The sequence below is a fragment of the Rhincodon typus genome, chromosome 3, assembly GCF_021869965.1.
Source record: "Rhincodon typus isolate 14 chromosome 3, sRhiTyp1.1, whole genome shotgun sequence".
Taxonomy (NCBI): domain Eukaryota; kingdom Metazoa; phylum Chordata; class Chondrichthyes; order Orectolobiformes; family Rhincodontidae; genus Rhincodon; species Rhincodon typus.
In genome coordinates this window covers 54,308,793-54,331,023 of record NC_063334.1, presented here as the reverse complement: position 1 = coordinate 54,331,023, position 22,231 = coordinate 54,308,793, and the positions used below count along the sequence as shown (strand labels likewise).

At 40.3% G+C, this 22,231-nt stretch overlaps 1 protein-coding gene across 1 annotated transcript in view; it reads left to right on the top strand.

Moving 5' to 3' along the window:
• Positions 1-528: 528 nt before the first annotated feature.
• The window catches only part of tut7 (terminal uridylyl transferase 7), a 79,939-nt gene continuing 58,236 nt past the window's right edge, over positions 529-22,231 (top strand). The window contains exons 1-4 of the mRNA XM_048620959.1: positions 529-663; positions 12,738-13,260; positions 18,479-18,633; positions 20,391-20,507. Of these exons, the coding sequence (XP_048476916.1) occupies positions 12,762-13,260; positions 18,479-18,633; positions 20,391-20,507 (771 nt within the window). The 5' untranslated portion in view covers positions 529-663; positions 12,738-12,761. The remainder of the gene's footprint in view (positions 664-12,737; positions 13,261-18,478; positions 18,634-20,390; positions 20,508-22,231) is intronic.

The window sequence follows — 22,231 nt, the reverse complement described above, 5'->3', positions numbered from 1 at the left end:
GATCCAAGTGTTGGGAAGAGAATTGGTGACCTTGGGTAAAAAGGAAAGAAGCAGCAACGAATGAATGATTGAGTGCAATCAAACAGATCTGACTGTGGGCAACAATTGCATTCCCTTCTACAAATTATTCTGTTTTTTCGAGTACTTTTCATTCTGGAGAATGCTTCTTATAAACAAAAAGAAAGATTTGGCTCATTATTTTCAAAAGAGACAATTCACTGTTTTGGAATTGGGAAATCAGTCTCGTCCAAATATCGTGCAAACTTCATTGCAGTCTTGAAATCCTGTAATGGAACTACAATCCTCTGATTCAACACTGGGTGTACTAAGTAATCTAAGATCACTTTGAAATTCAAAAATAATCCCAATAAACTATGACTGCAGCACCTTCGCACAAAAATTAACTCATTATCACCGAGGAAAGGGGGCGCATTAGAATCTCGCCCGACTAATTTTCTGTATTGTGTTTATTTGTTCCTGTCAGTCCATCTTGCAGTTTGGTTGGTGGCCTGCAGGGACAGTTTTTCTGGAGGTTGTGATTGAGGGGAAGGTTGTTCTCCGGAGGCGGTGCGGTGGTTTGTGTCGGGGTTCCTCTGAGCGGAATGCGCAGCGACAGGAAGGAAAGCGGTAAAGGAGCAGCTCGGAGACGGAGCGGAGCCACAGGTGAGTGAGTGTCTTTCTCCTCCAGCCTTGGTGCCTTGTGCAGGGAGGAGTGGAAGCGGCTGTTTTAAACTGCTCGGTAACGGTTTTGTGGGGGACTAGGCCCTGGGCCTTGGTGCTGGAACTAGTCATTGCTCCTACTCCCATACACAGTCCACACATTTACGCTATTATTGATCCTTCACTTCTTAGGGTACAACTTAATGATTCTTTTTCTCCTCCTCAAAAAATCCATACTTGGAACAACTAAGGCTTAAGGAGTGTGAGCAGAAGCTGATGTGACTGCTTCATTTTCGGTAAACCACAGCAGAGGGTTGGTATTGGGTGGTGAGTGTTGTAGTTAGTGGGGCAGCAGGAGTCAAGTTATTTCCGGGTATTGCCTCTGTCAGTGCTCCAATCCCGAAGCGAAATTGATCCAGGAGTAGGACGATCTCCACTCACTTTTGCATCTTGTTTGTTTCGGTGCCAATTTGTTCCTACTGACAGTCTGGAATTGCTCTGATCAGAAGCTCAAATGACTAGTAATCAAGGATTTGAGATTAGATGGCAGGATTACTGTGTTTGCTGCTGTGGATGTTGTGGTGCAGTTCAATGGGCATTAGGTGGCTGCTGTTTGTGATTGAGGCCCAGTTGAGGATCAACAGACTATAACAATTCTGGCCTCAATTGGTGTACACACAGGGGTGATATTCCACAGATGTTATCGACTAGCGATCAGGAAACAGAACCCTATTAAATTCTCCTCCTCGTAACTAAAGCATGACAGAAAAATAAATTCTACACATTTCAAAAAAAAGTTGAGCTGGGCATTGTGAGGAAGATCATTGTTTACTGCGGATCCCTAATTGCCCTTGAGAAGGGGGTGTAAAAAATGTATTCATAGGATCTGGTCATTTCTGGCTCAGTCAGCATGTTTACCCACCCTTAATCACCCAGAGTACAGTTAAGAGACTAGAGTCCTTGTAGGGCAGATGAAGTAAGTATGGCAGATTCACTTCCCTAAATGATATTAATGAATCAAAAGGGTTTTTACAAATTGATCGTGGTTGCACTGATGTCATTAGACATGCATGTAATTCCAGATTTTCACAAATTAAGTTTCAGCATCTGACGTGGTGGGATTCAAACCTCAGCTCTGCCAAACAATAGTCTGGGCTTCTGGATTGGCAGTCCGGTAACATTACCACTACTACTACTGCCTGCTTCTTTTTGCACTGCTACAGTCCATGTAGCCAAAGTATTGTTGGGGAGCTTCAAGATTTTTAAACGTAAATAAAAGTAGGAGTAGGCCATTCAGCCCCTCAAGCTTACTCCACTAATCAGTGAAATCATGGCTGAACTGATAGAATAGAATCCATAGAATCCCTACAGTGTGGAAACAACAGGCCATTTGGCCCAACGGGCCAACACCAAACCTCCGGAGAGCAGCCCACGCAAACCCTCCCCCCCAACCCTATAATCCTGCACTTTTCATGGCTAACCCACGTACACCCCTGACCACTATGGACAATTTAGCAAGGCCAATCCACCTAACCTGCACGTCCTTAGACTGTGGGAGGAAACTGGAGCACCCAGTAGAAATCCACGCAGATGGGGGAGAATGTGTGGAGTTTGCACAGTCACCTGAGTGTGAAATTGAACCTGGGTCGCTGGCACTGAGAGGCAGCAGTGCTAATCACTGAGCTACCATGCTGCTAATGTTAGAGTCAACTCCACTTTTCTGTTTTCCTTGCCACTCATTCAAAATTCTAGATTCCTTGTAATTAAAATATCAGTCTAACTCAGCTTTCAATACATAACTAAGTTTCAGCTGTTCTCTGGATAGAGAATTCCAACCATTAGCAACCCTTAAGAAGAAATTCATCTTCATCTCTGTCTTAAATGGGATAGCGTTATTCTGAATTATACCCATTACTTCTAGATTACCCCACAAGAGGGAACACCCTCTCAGCATCTACCATGTCAAGACCTATATTTCAGTAAGATAATCTCCCATTCTTGTAAGTACCAATGAATATATGCTCAGCCTCCACAAACTTTCAATTTAAGACAACCCCTTCATCCCTGGAATTGACTTTAGTGAACCTTGTATGTACTGATTCCAATGTAAGTGTGTCCCTTCTTGAATCGTGGAATCCCTACATGTGGAAGCAGGCCATTCAACCCATCAAGTCCACACTGACCCTCTGAACAGCATTCCCCCCAGACCCACCCCACTACTCTATCCCTGTAACCTTGCATTTCCTATGGCTAATCCACCCAGTCTGCACATCTCTGGATGCATGTGGCAATTTGCAATGGCCAATCCACCTAACCTGCATATCTTCGAACTGTGGGAGGAGACTGGAGCACCCACAGGAAATTTGCGCATAGTTGGAGAGAATGTGCAAACTCCAAACAGTTGCCCGAGGGTAGAATCGAACCCGGGTCCCTGTGAGGCAGCGGCGCTAACCACTAAGCCACCATCCACTAAATAGGATATTTAGGACAGGATAAATTGTACTTAGGCAATGATTAATCAACGATAGCATGAATTTGATAAGGGAAGATCCTGTTTGGCTAACTTGATTTAATCCTTTGAGAAAGTAACAAGGGGGTTTGATAGGGTAGTAAAATTGATGTTCTCTACATGGATTTTAACAAGACCTTTGAGAAGATCGGAGATGGCAGACTGGGTTTTGAAAAAAAACGGCCCATGGGATCCAGGAGATGTAGCAAGCTGGATAAAAAATCAGCTCAGTAATAGGAAAAAAGGGGGAATTGACAGATGTTTTTGTGATTGGAAGGCTGTTTCTAGTAGGGTTGACAGGGCTCAGTACTAAGTCCCCTACTTTTAGTTGCGATGCATATTAACAATTTGTATGTTTTTAATTCATTCATAGGATGTGGGCATCACTGGCTAGGCCAGCATTTATTGCCCATCCTAATTGCCCAGAGGCCAGTTAAGAGTCAGCCGTATTGCTGTGGGTCTGGGAGTCGCATGTAGACTAGACTTGGTAAGGATAGCAGGTTTCCTGCCCCAAAGCACATTAGTGAACTATATGTAAATATCAGGGATATGATCAAGAATTTTGCAGATAACACACAAGTTGGCCATGTGGTTGATGGAGAGCAAGGTAGCTGAAGGTTGTAGGGAAAAAAAATCAGTGAAGTGGTCAGGTTGGCAGGAAGGTGGTAAATGGACTTCAACTGAATTAGATGTAATTATTTTTGAATTTATCAGGAAATGAGCATCATGATGTCAGTCACTGAATATTACAAGAAGGTTTTAAAACCAGACAATACAAATGCAGAAGCCATTGCCTTCGTAGGGAGTAATCACTTTTATTTCAGATCAGCCTGAGATTGCACTGTGAATCTATAGGTGAAATCAGATTCTGTATCAATAACTAAAATTAGCTACAAATTATGACCATTAAACTATTTTAATAAAACAGCAAGAGACAGGATAAGGATATTGATTCGGTTTCCAATGATGCGTGCCTTTGTGTTTTCTACTTCTAAGTGCACATGCCCTTGGTACTGGGTGATGAATTTCAATTCAGGCCTAGCTTTGGTGGAACCTGTGGCCTAATGGCTTACCAGAACCCATTGTCCATTCAAAAGAAGTTGCAATTTGGAGAAAATAAAGTGCTAGAGCTACAAACTGGTGGCATTGCTGAGTTCAGAAACCTATCAAATCATTACATCTTCATCTTCTGAACAGATCCCCTTGATTAAATTCCATTTGCATACTGCATTTCATTGTAACTCCCGTGGGGGACTGTAACAAGTAGCAGGAAGGCTCAACCAATTTTAAACAGCATGTCAAATCAGGCAAAGTCATTAACTTCTGTTCTATCTAACTGATGAGGGAGCAGAATTTTTATTGAACCTGCCTTGCTAGGCTTTCTGAGTCCGGGCTTTGGTTCACAGCAGATTTGGCCTGGTTTGGAATCCACTTAGACCAGAAAACCATAAAGTATAGGATCAGAATTAAGACCATTGGGCCTACTGAGTCTGCTTTGCAATTCGATCATGGCTGATATGTTACTCAACCACATTTTCCTGCCTTCTCCCCATAGCCCTTGATACCCTAACTGAGCAAGAACGTCTCTATCTCTGTCTTAAATACACTCAATGTCTTATCAGCAGTGAGTTCCACAGATTCACCACCCTCTGGCTGAAGAAACTCCTCCTCATCTCAGTTCTGAAGGGTCACTCTGAGGCTGTGCCCTTGGGTCCTAGTCTCTCCTGTTGGAATCATCATCTCCACATCCACTCTATCCAGGATTCTCAGTATTCTGTAAGTTTGAATGAGATTCTCCTTCATCCTTCTAAACTCCATCGAGTACAAACCCAGATTTCTCAACCACTCCTTATATGGCAAGCCCTTCTATCTCAGGATCATTTTTTTGTGAACTTCCTATGGACCGCCTCCAAGGCCAGCACATCCTTCCTTTGATACTGGCCCCAAAACTGCTCACAATATTTCAAATGCGCTCTGACCAGAGCCTTATACAGCCTCAGTAATACTTCCCTGCTGTTCTTTTTTAGTAGTCTCTAAACGAATAATAATAACCAACTGAGCTTGCATGTTAATGACTTGCAGCTTGTACTCTTAACTTTGAGTTAAAATGGTAGATTAAGCAGTGGATGATGTCAACAGATGTTTGTAGGAGAAATAAATTCATCTTAAGCTCTTTTGTACACTTCCTAGCAAACTAACCATTCATAGGCAGGCAGAGTGAGTGGAAAGACTGACCCAGGAAGACCTTTATATAGAATGTGAGAAAATAAGAAATGATGTGGAGGTGCTGGTGTTGGACTGGGGTGGACAAGGTCAGAAATCAAACAACACCAGGTTATAGTCCAACAGGTTTATTTGAAAACACAAGCTTTTGGAGCGTAGCACCTTTGTCAGGTGGTGAGAAAGAAGCACACAGACACAGAATTTATAAGTAGAAGATCGAAGAGTCACACAACTGATGAGGATGTACTAAACAAACCTAAGATGCTGCTAAATCTTTAATCAGTGAAAAGGTTTTAATTGATTAATATGTATACATAAATCTCCGAATTCCTTTCAAGTCACTGTCCTGAGAGAACTAAAGGGTTTATCAGTGTAAAGAAGAGGTGACATTTTAGGTCAGGCAATGCATGTTAGGTATGAGGCCTTGTTTAGAATCTGTTTGTGTTTTGCTTTGGAGTCAGACTGGTTTTATTTCTAAAGTAGGAATTTATAAAATGCCACATTGACTGACATTGAATGCCACATTAAAATCCTTTTCTTGAATTTATAAAAGGACAACTATAGAACCTTATAGAATGAAAGCTAAAATTATAATCTAAAGATTCCCTAAATGAGTATCAAAATCTGAACTTTGGGCATTTTTCACACCGAGGGTGGTGTGTGTATGGAAGGACCTGCCAGAGGAACTGGTGGAGGATGGTACAATTACAACATTTAAAAGGCATCTGATGGGTACATGTATAGGAAGGGTTTAGAGGGATATGGGCCAAATGCTGGCAAATGGGACGAGGTCAGATTGGGATGTCTGGTCATCATGGACAAGTTGGACCGAAGGGTCTATTTCTGTGCAGTATGACTCTAAATATGGAGGTCAGACAAGGCAAAGAGATACACAATGAGTGAGAGCATGCTGGCAGGTGCAGAGGAAGTGTCCATAAATCCCTGGAAGTAGCAGGATAGGTGGTGAATTTGGCATGTTTATAGAATGTAGGAGCAGGGAGGTTATGCTGGAACTGTATAAATCGTTAGGTGTGCATGCGGTTCTGGTTATCGTATTGATAATTTAGGAGAGGTAGTAACATAGTGGCAATATCACTGAACTAGTCATCCAGAATTGCAGGCTAATTCTATGGTGAACAACCAAACAACGGAGATGATGGAAATCTGAAACAAAAACAGAAATAGCTGGAGAAACTCCACAGGGCTGGCAACATCTGAGGAGAGAAAGCAGTGACCAGCGACTCAGGGTGCTGGAGGAGGGTCTGGACCCAAAACATTTACTCTGCTTTCTCGCTGCAGCTGCTGACAGAACTGCTGAGTTTCTCCAGCAATTTCTATTTTTTTAATCCTCTGGGGCCATTGGTTCAAATCCCACTATGGCAGATGCTGAGATTTGAATTCAGTGAAAATTTGAAATTTGATCTGGCCTAATAGCATCCATGTAGCCATTGTCGATCGTCATTTAAAATAAAAAAAACCTCCATCTCCTTCGGGGAAGGAAGTCTGCCATTCGTATCTGGTTTGGCCTATGTGTGACTCCAGAACCACAGCAATGAGTTGATCCTTAACTTCCATCTGACATCGCCCTAGCAAAGCACTCAGATCAAGGGATAATTAAGTATGGGCAATAAATGCTGTACTAGCCAGTGACACCCACATGCCACGAATGAATCTTTTTTAAAAAAAACATTGGAGAGGGTACAGAGGAGGTGTATGAGACTATTGCCAGGATTGGAAAACTTTGAGAGGAAAGGATTGTAGCTGGGGTTGTTAATCTTGGGAGCAGAGGAAGCCGAGGGGAAATTTGATTGAATTGTGAGGAGGCTGGTTGGGAAGAGTTGGTTTTCTTTAGCAGAGGGGGACTGTGGCTAGGGTGGTTTATGGCTTAAGGTGAAAAGATTAGAGGGGAGATGAAATATGTTTTCATCCAGAGAATGATATAGGGATCCAAAACTCTGTCTGAAAGAGTTGTAGAAGCAGAAACCCTTACCTCGTTTAAAAGATGTCTCGATATATACTCCAAGTGGCACCACCAGCAGAGTTATAAATAAATGCTAGAAAGTGGAATTCAGATGGTAATAGCACAGTGGGCCAAGTGGCCTCTTTCTGTACTTTTAACTCTGTGTTACTATGATTTTCAAAATTGTAAATTTAAAAAAGACCAAAACTGCAAGCAGTGCTCTAATTGTGACGCCCCTAATGCACTGTACAGCTATGACAAGGATTTTCTTAAATCAAAGTATTAGTACTTGCACTTTTCTGAATAGCTGAGACTTTTCCAGCATTTAAAGTTTTGGAAAATTATGGCCAATCCACCCGGTACCTCCACCTTCTAAAGCTCTAGAAAGTAGGTCTACCAGTGCAGGAAATTTGTCAGCCTTTAGTCCCATTTATTTTGCTGATACTTTGTCTTTTGTAATAATTATTACTTACAGTTCCTCCCTTTTACTGCATGATTTTTTGTTTTCTATATTCACGGATATAACTTCGTCATTGCTAAAAAAGAGAAAACCACATCAAACCCTGACTCTGCTAAAAATTACGACAGAAGCCATTTTAAGCTGATCAGTTGGGCTTGCAAAATCATCCATTTGCACACACAAGAAATTACATGTATTAATTCACAGGACTCTATTCTACATAGGCAAAAGGGATTTGTCTGTGCATTTCACCTTCTCCACCGACAAAATAGTCATGGAGACTGCCAGTCCCTGTTACATTCTGCATGGCAACAGCCTGACCAATTAGGGTTTTTCAGCTAAGATTCAGTTCCTGCTACATCTCTATGCCAACTGTGGTCCAACCAAACAGCACGTTTCTCTCATGCTGTATAAATTGGTGTTCCATTTCCAAGTTTGAATACTTGTGTGTCAGCCCTGATGACTGCAAGACAAAAAGTTTTGAATTTGTGCCTCATTTTTGCAATGATGTATTAATTCCTTTAAAGGTCAAATGTTTACTTTCACTATTCCTTGTTGTTATAAACCCATAGAAGCTCTTATTGCATGTTTTTTACATTACATTTCTTCCTAGTTCACACTCCTATTGTAATTGTTATGGACCAGACCAGACCTCTTGAAAATATTTCAAGAGGTTAGCCTAGACCCTAACATTTTCTTATTTTACAGTTCGATGTGAAGTATGTGTTCCAGATGTGATGCGAGTGGTCAAACTATTCAACGTTAAGCAGAACACAATTTATTTAAACACTATAGTTAAAATACAAACAAAAGAAAGAGGAATTTAGAATAACTTAACTATTGGAAAACTTAACTGAATGATAGATACAATACCTTACTAATTAGGAAGCGATGGCCTAGTAGTATTATCGCTGGACTGTTAATCCAGAGACCCAGGTAACGTTCTGGGGACCTGGGTTTGAATCCTGACACGGCAGATAGTGGAATTTGAATCCAATAAAAAGCTGGAATTAAGAATCTAATGATGACTGTGAATCCATTGTCGATTGTTGGAAAAACCTATCTGGTTCACTAATGTCTTTTAGGGAAGGAAACTGCCAACCTTCCCTGGTCTGGCCTACGTGTGACTCCAAACCCACAGCAATGTGGTTGACTCTTAACTGTCTTCTGGGCAATGAGGGATGGGCAATAAATGCTGGCTAGCCAGCGATGTCCTCATCCTGCAAATGAATAAAAAACCCTTACTAATTAACTGTTCCAATATAGTAACATCCCATAAACACACCCCTTGGCAGAAAGTTAAATTCAGACACAGATTCTCACATGCAGTTCTCCAATCCAGGAGGAAACAATATCAGGAGAGATTTCAGAGAAAGTAGCAGCTAGGAATCCTTTACTGAAGCTCAAATTTTTCTGTAACCGAGACAGCTGGAGACTGTCCAGCTAAAATAACTAGAAAGCCTTGTCTGTGAAAATTGGCCACTCCCCTTCCATTGTTACAGCTGCTTTTTAAAACAAAACCTAAAGTCTTCCTAAATTATTGACTTAAGCCATCTCCAGTAGCCACTTCTGTACCTCTGCCTTTCCCTCTTCTTCAAAAAAAAACAGGACAAATTAGCCTTTTTAAAGTGACAGCATCATCACAAATTTATCCTTTTATTAAAGTTATTCTTTGTAGATTTCCAAATTTTTCCCAACCTTTGGGCCTACCAGTAATCTTTGCAGCATTGTACATCTTTCCCTCCAATTTGTTGCCATCCTGAACTTCCTTAGTTATCTAAAGATACTTCATCATTCTCATGTCTTTCCTGGAATACATTTTTGCTGAATGTTATGAAATATCTCCTTAAATGTCTTCCACTGCTTCCCTAATGTCTTAGCTTTTAATCTTTTCTCTAGTCTGCTTTAAGCAACCTATCTTCATATCTTTGCAATTGCATTATTTTAACTTTAGAAACTAGTTTCTGACTAAACAACTATGTAATGTTGTTATCAGTTTTCCCTACACGATTTCTTAATGTGGACTGGATTTAGTGCTTGTCCCTGTGACCGATTTGAAGTCTGAAAGAGCATGCTCAATCCCGCAGGCAACCTGCCTGCCTGCCCCTTGTTGACTCCATGATTGTGGCATTGGCTCATCCATCTACCTGCATGGGGCAATTGAAGCTCTTGATTGTGCAATTATTGTCCATCATCACAGCATTTAACCAGTAGCAACTGGGAGCCACACCAAGTAGTTTTCCCTGTGCAGGCTGCTGGTGGGTGGATGTGCCCTTAACGCAACTTTTGGGATCATTGGAGTAACCCCCTGCCCTCTGTAAGGGTTACCCCACCTCTTCCCCCACATCTCAGCTTCCAAACCCTGCTTCCAGATCCTTGCTCAAATTACAAACTTCCTATAATGCACAGGTCATCTCCTCGATGCCCAAATGAAATGCTGTAATAAGAGCCACAGCTCCTATTGAGGCTACTACTACATGAAAGCTGCACACTGAGACAGGACTCCCTGTCCTGCCTCCAGTTTCAGGGCAGGGCAACTATTCTTCCCTGGGCAGGTTGCTCACTGAAACTTTAACTGGCCGTCTACAATACAGCATGGAAACAGATCCTGTGGTCCAACTCATCCGCGCCGACAAGACATCCCAATCTGACCTCGTCCTATTTACCAGCATTTGGGCCATATCCCTCTAAACCCTTCCTACTTGTATACCCATCCAGATTCCTTTTAAATGTTGTAATTATACCCACCTCCTCCACTTCCTCTGGCAGTTCACGCCGTACACTCACCACACTCTGCATGAAAAAGTTACCCCTCAAGTCCTATTTAAAACTTTCCCCTCTCGCTTTAAACCTAGTTTTGAACTTCCCCATCCAAGGAAAAAGACATTGGTTATTCACCCTATCCATGCTCCTCAAGATTTTATAAACCTCTATGAGGTCACCCCTCAGCCTCCCAAGTCCATGGCACATGTATATTTTAGCCCTATTAGATTATCAATTAATCTTCGTTACAATTTACCAAGACTAAAATAGCCCATTCCCTAGTTGGTTCTACATTATATATTTATAAGAAATTTCAGAATACATTCTACAAACCCATTTTACGTGTTGGGCTGAAGGCCTCTTTCTGTGTTTTATAAGCTCTCAAACTCCATGGCTCATTCTCAGGACTGCGTCTGTGAATAAGATTTGAATAATCTAAATGAAGACTACAATTGCCCATGGTATTGTAGTGTCTTTTCTAGAGTACTACTTTGTCCTACAGTGTTGATACTGTTTTGAGGGCTATGCACTGTTGCCGACGGTAACTTTTTTTTCTCTAGCTATTTTTTATCTCCACCAAAACTGAGTTTACATCTGAATTTTTTGACATAGCAACTGTGAAGAAACAGTGGTTTATTTCCAGGGTAATAAGTGGCTTGGAGAGAAACTTGGAAGTGATTGTGTTCCCATGCACTTGTTCCCCTCCTCCTTGGTAAGTTGCTGCAGTGCATTTTGTGAGTATTTCTCACTAAGGCTACGTGGTAATTTGTGTAAGGTACTGACTCATTGAAGAAATATTTGGTTATTTGTAATACTTTTGTATTCCAGCTATGTGTCATAAATAGACAGCAGAGTATTTTATGAAATGGTAACACGCATAACCCCTCCATTAACAAGTAATGTCCTTACAGAGTAGCAGTATCACATTGCTTAGGAAGATTTAGGGAGTATGAATTTCGCAATTTTTACTTTGACAAGTAATTCTGATGAGTTCATTCTGAGTAATGCTAAAATGTATGACTTTTATCACAATAATAATCTTAACCAAAATATTGAGTTGCAATAACAAAGCACAGGAGCTTTTCAGACTCCATTCTTCCTCTTAATTCCACAGTTCTGAAGAAGTCTTGTTTGACTTGAAATATTAATTAATTTCTTTCTTCACAGATACTGTCAAACTGCCTGAGTATTTCCAGCACTTCCGGCTTTTATTTTATCCCATTCCCGAGGTCAAAGTTTGGTAATAATGTGTTTTATTATGTTTAATTTGATCAATTAATTAATGTAATCAAATCAAATTAGATACTTCCTCAGTTTTGGGAAGTAGTTACGTTTTATTTTATGCTAAAATTAACTTTGTAGGAGAGTGGGCACCAAGATGAAACATTACAGAGGAGAAACAAGGTTCTGGATATGACTGAGAGAGACAGATAGCTTGAGAGTAAAAAATAGTATAGAAATGGGAGAGATCACATGGGGAGAGATTAGAGAATCTGTCTCTCTTTTCTTCTTTGGAGCAGAAAAAGCTCAAACAGAGCTTGGACAAAGGTGTAGGTAAGGTGGTAGAAAAGATTTAATAGGAATAATCCAAAAGAGAATTTCAATAGTACTTGAAGGGGAAAAGAATTAAAGGCTGGTGGGAGTCTATAATTCTCTTCCCAAGCAACTTCTAGGGCTAGGCAAATTAAAAGTTTCAGAATTGAGACTGATGGATTTTGGTTAGTCAGGGCTCCAAAGGTTATGAAACCTGGGCAACTAGATAGAGTTAAGATACAAAGCAACCATAATATAATTAGATGGTGAAACAGACTTGAGGGGCAGAATAACCTACTCATTCAAATTTTTGTAAAACATTTGTTTTATACTTGGTCTCAGATTTTGCTGAAAGTTGGGAAAAGCTCACACAAAATTTCCGCATCTTTTCTAGTAAGAACACAAGTGTGCGTCGAGAGAATAAAAATCAGCTACGGTAATCTCCATAGTCAGATAATCTGCTGACAGTCTGCTGTACAGGTTCATGTAAAGAATAGCTATTTGGACAAGCTAGCAAAGGATGCCACCTGCTCATGAATTTATAGCACCAGGTGGCAGACTTACGGGAATGGTTTAAAGATTAAATGCAATCCTTTCTGTAAAATAAATCTTTCTGCTCCAAATTATAGGCTCTTATATTTTAATGAACTGAAATGGAGGAAAGGCTAAGTTTTCCCAGAAGGAGCAAAGAAATGGTCATCAACAAGGAGGAAACAAACTCTTGGAGAAGCATTCCACACCACGAAAATCATTTTGCACCTGGAAGCTACTCAAAAAAATTTAGTAAAAAAACAGAAATGCCAAAGCAAAGGGAAGTGCAAGACAGTTATGGTACTAGTCCAAGGAAAGGGGCTCAACTGATCGCGAATAGCCCAAATGCACCTGTAAGAGCAGGAACACGATCCAATGATGCACGCAGAGAAAAAGATAGAAAATGGTTAACTGGTGAATGTTCTCCAGTTCAGAACACAGAAAAGAAGTGGAGGGACAGTGCTCTTGAGTTGAAGTACAAATCTCCAGCAAGAGGCTTTGAGTACAATAAAGCAGAACAAAACTACAAGGCTCATTGTGGCAGCGATAAAATCAAAAATGTTAGAAAACAGCTTCATAATGAATATGTAAATGATGAAATGCCTGGAAAGCAAACAGAAGGTATGTTTTTTTTTGAATAATTTATATTAATTATCCTCTCCTTTTCGGTTACTACCCTACTACTCCTCCCTTGCAATTCAAATTTGGTAGTCCTGGTTTGCAGGTTTTGAAAAACATGCTACAGTATTCCTTCCTTTGTAGCCTATTGTAAACCACTGATGAAGAGTTGCCAAAAATTTAGAAATTGCAATTGCCCAGTTATAGAAGTGCCACCTGCTTGAAATGATCGAGTATTAGCAATCACTTGCATAAAGTAAATTGTGAGCAGAGTGACGTTTGAAGAAAAAAAACTAAGTTTTGGTAATGCGATGAATTTTATACATTTTTAGTAAGTATTGCATCAAGATAGTGTGATAAGCGAGAGCAATATGGTAATTTCATATGTTGAAAAAGAATCTTTCCATGCAGTTATTTCGGTGAATAATTCTGAAACCAAAATTCTGAGATATGTTAGCTTTAGCAATATGCAATATTTGCAAATCAGTGGAAATATGAATTTAATGTTTATAATTGGTCCCAAGGTTTCAGGCCCAGAAATGCTTACATAGCTAGCTTTAATTCTCACTTAAAGTGCTGATATTCCTACTGTTAATGCTGATTGAAAGCCCTCACCTAATTTTGGTACCGTACATTGTTGCATATTTAAAGAAAACTGGAACATAACTGACAAAACATGCTTTCACTTCCATTCTGGAGTTGCCTTTTATATGTTCCTATCTTGAAATGCCATTCCATCTCCTTTCAAAGTTAAAAATCAAAGTTTTAGTTCTGCGACACCAGGAATTATCCTTATTGGTTATTTCCTGGCGACCAGAATTCGAACCAATAGACAGCTTTTGCATGACTGTGTTAGACTTCTACCTGATTGAAACAAAAGCAAACTACTGCTGATGGTGGAAATCCGATATAAAAAAACTCAATAAATACTGAGTTGATCAACCAGCATCTGTGAAGAGAGATGCTGTGTTAATATTTTAGTTTTAAATGAGAATGATATATGTGAGGACAGGGCAGACTAGAATTCTTCATGAATATTTTATATCAGTGTTTAACCAAGAAAAATTCTGCTGACAATGTATCACTAGAAACATAGGTGGTAGAGGCATAGGGTGGAGTGAAAATTGATAGGCGGTGTGCATTTAAAAGTCTACCTGTACTGAAATAAAACATGCCTGATAGCTAGGGGAATTGCTAATGGCAATAGCAGAAGACCTTGTCTATTTACCCTATCCATCCCCCTCATGATTTCATAAACCTCTACAAGGTCACTCCTCAGCCTCCGATGCTCCAGCGAAAATAACCCCAATCTATTCAGCCTCTCCCTATCGCTCAAAACCTCTAACTCTGGCAACATACTTGCAAACTTTTATCGAACCCTTTCAAGTTTCACAATATCCTTCCAATTCAAGGAAGACCAAAATTGAACACACTGTTCCAATTGTGGCCTAACAATTGTTCTGTACAGCCACAACATGACCTCCCAACTTGTACTCTCAATGCACTAACCAATAAAGGCAAGCATACCAAACACCTTCTTCACTATCCTATCTACCCGAGAGTCTACTTTCTAGTAACTATGAACCTGTACTCTGAGGTCTCTTTTTGTTCAGCAATACTCTCCAGGGCCTTACCATTAAATGTATACGTCCTGCCCTGATTTGCCTTTCCAAAATGCACACCTCACATTTATCTAAATTAAACTCCATCTACTGGTCCTCAGCCCATTGGTCCATCTGATCAAGATCCCGTTGTACTCTGAGGTAACCTTCTTCGCTGTCCACTACACCTACAATTTCTGTGTCATCTGCAAACTTAGTGACCACTCGTCCTATATTCACATCCAAATCATTATCATAAGTGACGAAAAGCAGTTGGACCTAGCACTGATCCTTGTGGCACTCTGCTGGCCACAGGCCTCCAATCTGAAAAGCAACCTCCACCACCACTCTCTGTCTTCTACCTTTGAGTCAGTTCTGTCTCCAAATAGCGAGTTCTCCTTGTATTCTGTTGATCTAACCTTGCTAACCAGTCCACCATGTGGAACCGTGTCGAAGGCTTTACTGAAGTCCATGTGGATCATGTCCACCACCATGCCCTCATCAATCCTCTTTGTTACTTCTTCAAAAAACTCAATCAAGTTAGTGAGACACAGTTTCCCATGCACAAAGCCACGTTGACTATCCCTAATCAGTCCCTGCCTTTCTAGATACATGTAAATCCTGCCCCTTAGGATCCCCTCCAACAACTTGCCCACCACTGATGTCAGGCTGACCGGTCTATAGTTCCCTGGCTTTTCCTTACCACCTTTCTTAAATAGCGGCACCAGGTTAGCCAACCTCCAGTCTTCCGGCATCTCACCTGTGGCTATCAATGATACAGATATCTCGGGAAAGGGCCCAGCAGTCACTTCCCACAGTGTCCTAGGATATACCTGATCAGGTCCCAGGAATATACCCACCTTTAGGCTTTTTAAGAAGTCCAGCACCACCACCTCTGTCAGATGGACATTTTTCAAGATATCACTATTTATTTCCCCAAGTTCTCTCTCTTCCATATCCTTCACAGTAAACACTGATGCAAAATATTTATTTAGTATCTCCCCCATCTCCTGCGGCTCCACACATAGGCAGACTTGCTGATCTTTAAGGACCCTATTCTCTCCCTAGTTACCCTTTTGTCCTTGATGTATTTGTAGAATCCCTTTGGATTCTCCTTCACCCTATTTGTCAAAGCTATCTCATGTCCCCTTTTTGCCCTCCTGATTTCCCTCTTAAGTAAACTCCTACTTCCTTAATACTCTTCTAGGGATTCACTCGATTGTTGCTGTCTGTACCTGACATATGGTTCCTTTTTCTTAACCAAAACCTCAATTTCTCTCGTCATCCAGCATTCCCTACACCTACCAGCCTTGCCCTTCACCCTAACGGAAACGTACTGTCTCTGGACTCTCGTTATCTCATTTTTGAATGCTTCCCAATTCCTTGCCGTCCCTTTGCCTATGAACATCTGTCCCCAATCAACTTTGGAAGTTCTTTCCTAATACTGTCAAAATTGGCCTTCCTCCAATTTAGAACTTTAACTTTTAGATCCGGTCTATCCTTTTCTATTGCTATTTTAAAAGTAATAAAATTCTGGTCACTGGACCCAAAGTGCTCCCCCATGACTCCTCAGTCACTTGCCCTGCGTTATTTCCCAGGAGTAGAAGAAGTTTTGCGCCTTCTCTAGTAGATACATCCACATACTGAATAAGAAAATTTTCTTGTACACACTCAACAAATTCTTCTCCATCCAAGCCCTTAGCACTATGGCAGCCCCAGTCTATGTTCAGAAAGTTAAAATCCCCTACCATAGCCACCCTATCATTCTTACAGATAACTGAGATCTTACAAATTTGTTTCTCAATTTCCCGCTGACTATTGAGATATTTATAGTACAATCCCAATAAGGTGATCATCCCTTTTTTATTTCTCAGTTCCACCCAAATAACTTCCCTGGATGTATTCCCAGGAATACCCTCTCCAAGTACAGTCGTAATGTTATCCCTGATCAAAAATGGCACTCCCCTCTTCCCCCTTTCTATCCTTCCTATTGCATCTGTACCTTCAAACATTAAGTTGCCAGTTCTGTCCATCCCTGAGCCACATCTCTGTAATTGCTATGATATCCCAGTCCCATTTTCCCAACCGTACCCTTAGTCATCTGCCTTGCCTGTTAAGCCTCTTGCATTGAAATAAATGCAGTTTATCAACTCTTACCAACCTTTATAGATGTACCATAGAAACTGAATCATTTATTGTCACATGTATTCAATGTAAAAATACAGTGAAAAGTGTATACCTTTGCCGTACATACATGGTGCCGTTCACATTAACTTAAAATAAGATAAGAAAAAAAACAGATAACTTAAGAGAGTCCAAGTTCCCCTTCCACTGTTGCAGTCTGCTCCAGGCTTTCCAGCCCGCACCACTCCTCTGCCAGCGTCCCGCTCTCGCCAGCCCACTCTTGATCCGCCACCTTTGCTCCGGCCCACACTCGATCCACCGTCGCTGTAGGACACAACCCACATGTTCAGCTGCCGCCACATGATTCCCGGTCGCAACCCAGCTGCTTCCCGACTCCTTAGGTAGGTAGTTAAAAGGGGGTGGGGAGGGGGATAGAATTACTGCGAAGGGAGAAAAAAGGAATGACAAAGAAAGGGGACAGGCGAGCAGAGTGAGCTCTGAATGGAACGACTTACCCTGCCGCCATCTTGTTGGAAGAGATTCTCTTCTGGATTCTATCCAGATCCATCACAGATTGGTACGGCAACTGCTCTGCTCAGGACAGTAAGAAACTACAGAAAGTTGTGAACACAGCCCAGTCCATCATACAAGACAACCTCCCATTCATTGACTCCATCTAAACTTCTTGCTGCCTCAGGAAAGCAGCTGACATCATCAAAGACCCCTCCCACCCCATTTATAATCTCTTCCAATCTGTTCCATTGGGCAGATGATACAAAAAGTTAAATATACGTGCCAACCGATTTACGAACAGCTTTTTCCCTGTTATTAGACATCTGAATGGACCTCTGAAATTTTAAGTTTAATGTTGATCTTGCTCTTTGTTCTCCTTCCCTGCAGCTGTAACATTGTATTCTTCGCTCTGTTCTATCACCCAAATGCACTTTGTATGGTATGATCTGCCTGTACTGCATGTAAAACAAAACTTTGTACTGTATCTAGGTACCTGTAATGATAAAATTTTTTTTAAAAATTAGTAAGGGAATCGAGGGTTTTGGGAGAAGGCAGTAGAATGGGGTTGAGAATCCTATCAGCCATGATCAAATTTTGATGGGCCACGTGGCCTAAAATTACCTATCTTCTATTTATGTAATTCTGTTGCATGGTCTGTGAATTTTTTGAAGTAGTAGAAAGAAAGGCTGATGAGGAGAATACATTAGACATTACCTGCATAGATTTTAAGGAAACATTTGACAATACACTGCATAAAATGCTGGTTATGCCACTCCAAAAAAAGTCATTGGACTTGAGATACATTATTTCTGTTTCTCTCTCCGCAGATACTGCCAGGCCTGCCGAGTTTCTCCAGCATTTTGTTTTTATTTCAGATTGCCAGCATACGTAGTGTTTTGCTTTTATTTGTTGGATGACAATCCTTTTTTTTGCAACTATGTTATCTCTCTGCAGTTTTATTTTGAGATTAATTTTATTTGAAGGCCAAAAGAAGCCCAAGAAAACAAAAAGAAATGAAAAAATGCAAGACCTCAATGCACCCATTATTGATGAATCCAAATTAACAAAAGAAGAACGGCTTGGATTGTATCAGGTCGAAGAAAGACTACAACGAGAATTTATCGTCAGGCTCAAGAAGGTAATGTAGTTCTTTATGTAGACTGATTTTTGTTACGTTGATGGGATAAGTTGTATCTTTAGCATGCTTAAAACATTTATATTCTGTTTAGATAAAGAATTTTGTATAGTTTTTTTGATAGTTACGTGATTTATGCTGTTATTGCTTGCTCAGAAGATTTTGTGTTGTTTCAAGGATTTCGGAAATCTATAGCTTTTCCTGTATTCACGTGTTAGAACTGTGCATGTTGTTATCTGTTCAGAACAAAAGCACTGGTGTTACCCTCTATTAAACACCAGCAAGGCATCCTCTTGCCTGCAATGCTGAAATAATAGCCATCACCAAGTCACCACTCCAAACCAGCTTTATTAACCATCAATATCCCATTCATAAGCAAACTTTTACGTTCTTTTACGTTCCCTGGCACCTATTTTGCACACACCTTTGCCTGGCTACTCCTGCCCAGTGCTGCACCATGGCTCATGGAAGTTTTTCATTAGGGGAGACTGTGCGCGTGGCCTCACAGGATAACATGCTGCCGGTCTGACCCTAGAAGGCCCAGCTTTGGGTGGAAGCCATCTGTCCTGAATTGGCTGATGAGCAACAATGAGGGAATTGGTCAGAGTGGAAGAATAAATGCTATTATCTTGAGGTCATTAGGTTTGTGCTCCAGGGAGCCACATCTCAGGATGGTGGATCAGCAGTCCTCGCACAGTAAATTTTACATTATTTGGCATTCAGCCAACTGGAATGCAATGTTCCATCATATATCACTGTGACCATACAAAGTTATCAGTCAGAAGTGACTGTAAAAGAGATGGCTAAGATTTGAAGTATTTTTTTTTCTCAGTGTTTACATTGAAAGAGTCAAAAGGTGAAGAGGCTCAAGCATCTAAAAGTTGATTGTTTTTGCAAGTATGTTGCACACTTTCATTTGATTCCTACAGTTACCATGAAGAGTAAACAGATATTTTTGTCTTTTTCCTTCTTAATGGTGGAGATTGCAGGTTTGATTAGTGCTCTCAAATATGTCTTGCTGACTTGCAGCAGTCTTTAGATACTGCATACTGCAGCCACTGTATGTCCTATGATAGTGGAATAGAGAATTATTGTCAGGATTAGTCTGCAACTCAAGAATTACTGGACAAAAAAACAGTAATTGTTTTTCTAGAGTAGCTCAGCGCAGGAGTCATCCTTATCTAGTTTGTGATAATAAGCTGAAATCTCCATCCCTTTATTCAAACAAGTTTGTTCCGATTTTTTAACTAGAAAGATGGCTTTTCAAATCCTCGTGCAGACAGTGTTAAAGACACCAATTCTGTGTAATATGCTTTGAAGACCCTGTAAATTGTTGGGATTTAATCCAACAGGAGCACTTCTCCTTATTTCACTGACCCATAGAAACTATTTTGATTGTGATTGAAAATTGATAGAATAAAGTTGCTGTTTTTGGGAGCATTTTTTTTTTCATTTTAAGAAATGCAGTTTGGAAACTGATCTAAGGCATGCCAAGTGATGTCTAATTTCATAAATGTTTTTAATTCCTTCAGAACTTTATCACCCATTGAAGGTGTTTTAAAAAATGGACTATAGCAGTATATTTTGGATACAAACGATTCAAAGAATTTATATCACAGTGTTAGGTTGAAATACCTGCAATGATATTATGAGCAATTCTCATTACATCGGTTTGCATGTTTATCGTTGGTGTGTGATTAACATCCTTTCATACTTCTGAAATTCACCATTTGTAATTTGTGCCACAATTTTATTTTCAGCGTGCCCGAAGCTGCCCTACAGCAAAGTACACCTGCAAGCTTTGTGATGTGTTGGTTGAATCTGTGTCATCTGCTTATAAGCATATTAAGGAGAAGCGACACAAAAAGTGTATAAAGGTGAGTTGGTACTGAGGTTCTGCGTATTTCACGTCTATCTCCTTCAGAATCTGTTGTTTACAAAATGAATCTAGGAGAGAGTTGCAGTACTATTTCCAAGAATTATTACTGTACAGTTTAAGGTTTATATGGGCAGGCAATAAAAGGGAGTTAAGGCTGCAAATCTGATTGTCACCTTGAATGACAAAGAAGACTCAAGGTGCCAAGTAGTCCACTCCTCCACAATTGATGTTCTGATGTTTTAAAATCACCATCACAGTACATTCTTGAAGGAAAATATCATCATCTCAATGCAGAAACAGATTTTTGCAGAATTAATTACTGCAATATAATGCTTAATAACTAAGATTAGAAGACGTTAAGTCCATAGAGTAAAAATTTTTGAGTTGTCGGCAAGTTAACACATCTACGCACTGTGGAACATTGTGCCTGGCATCGTGACAGATTCAGTGATAAAGTTTAAGAAACGAACAGACGACAAGATGAGTAGCACCATGAATAAGACAGGAAAAAGACATAACATATTGCTGTACTTACCCTTAATATTTAAGATGTTTGCAGAAGATAAGCGCTGTCATTGAGGGCATTCGATATCCCAGGACATGTAGTCTGGTCATTGTTATTGTGGTGTCTTCTACAACATATTAACATGAAGATATTAACATTAAGCAATGTTACTATCTAGCAATGTATTGGCCTTTAGGTTATAATTGTCCCACATTGAAATACGAATTCTAAGTTGAAGACAGTTGGCTTTTAGTTAAGTATATGATAGTATTTGGAATTCTTCTTTAATAATATATCACAATCCATAGTTATGCACGGGCAAAATCCAGTGGTGATAATCTCCAGGCTATCTTTCGGTTATAGAGTCATACAGCACAGACACAGACCCTTCGGCCCAACCAGTCCATGCCGACCATAATGTCAAACTAAATTAATCCCACCTGCCTGCGCTTGGCCCATATCCCTCCAAACATTGTTTATTCATGTAATTATCCAATTATCTTTCAAACGTTGTAATTGTTCCCGCATCCACCATGGACTGGTTGGGCCGAAGGGTCTGTGTCTATGCTGTATGACTCTATAACCGAAAGATAGCCTGGAGATTATCGCCACTGGATTTTGCCCATGCATAACTATGGATTGTGATATATTATTAAAGAAGAATTCCAAATACTATCATATACTTAACTAAAAGCCAACTGTCTTCAACTTAGAATTCGTATTTCAATGTGGGGCAATTATAACCTAAAGGCCAATACATTGCTAGATAGTAACATTGCTTAATGTAAATATCTTCATGTTAATATGTTGTAGAAGACACCACAATAACAATGACCAGACTACATGTCCTAGGATATCGAATGCCTGTGGAAGTTCATTCCACACATGAACCACTCTCTGTGTAAAGAAAAGAATTTGCCAGTCATGTCTTTGTTAAATCTTTCTCCTCTCACCTTGAAAATCAGCCCCCTAAGTCTTAAAATCCCTCACCCTAGGGAAAAGACACCTGCCATTCACTGTATCTGTACCCTTCATGATTTTATAAACCTCCATAAGGTCACCTCTCAACCTCCTAGGCTGGGGATGTTTTCACTGGAGCATATCTAGCCTCTCCTTATAACTAGTTATGTAAAGACTGTTGCAATTGATTTAATAACTGACTAACGAAAGTATGACATTGTTGTCAAAACTTTATTTTGAGTACTGCTTATACTTCA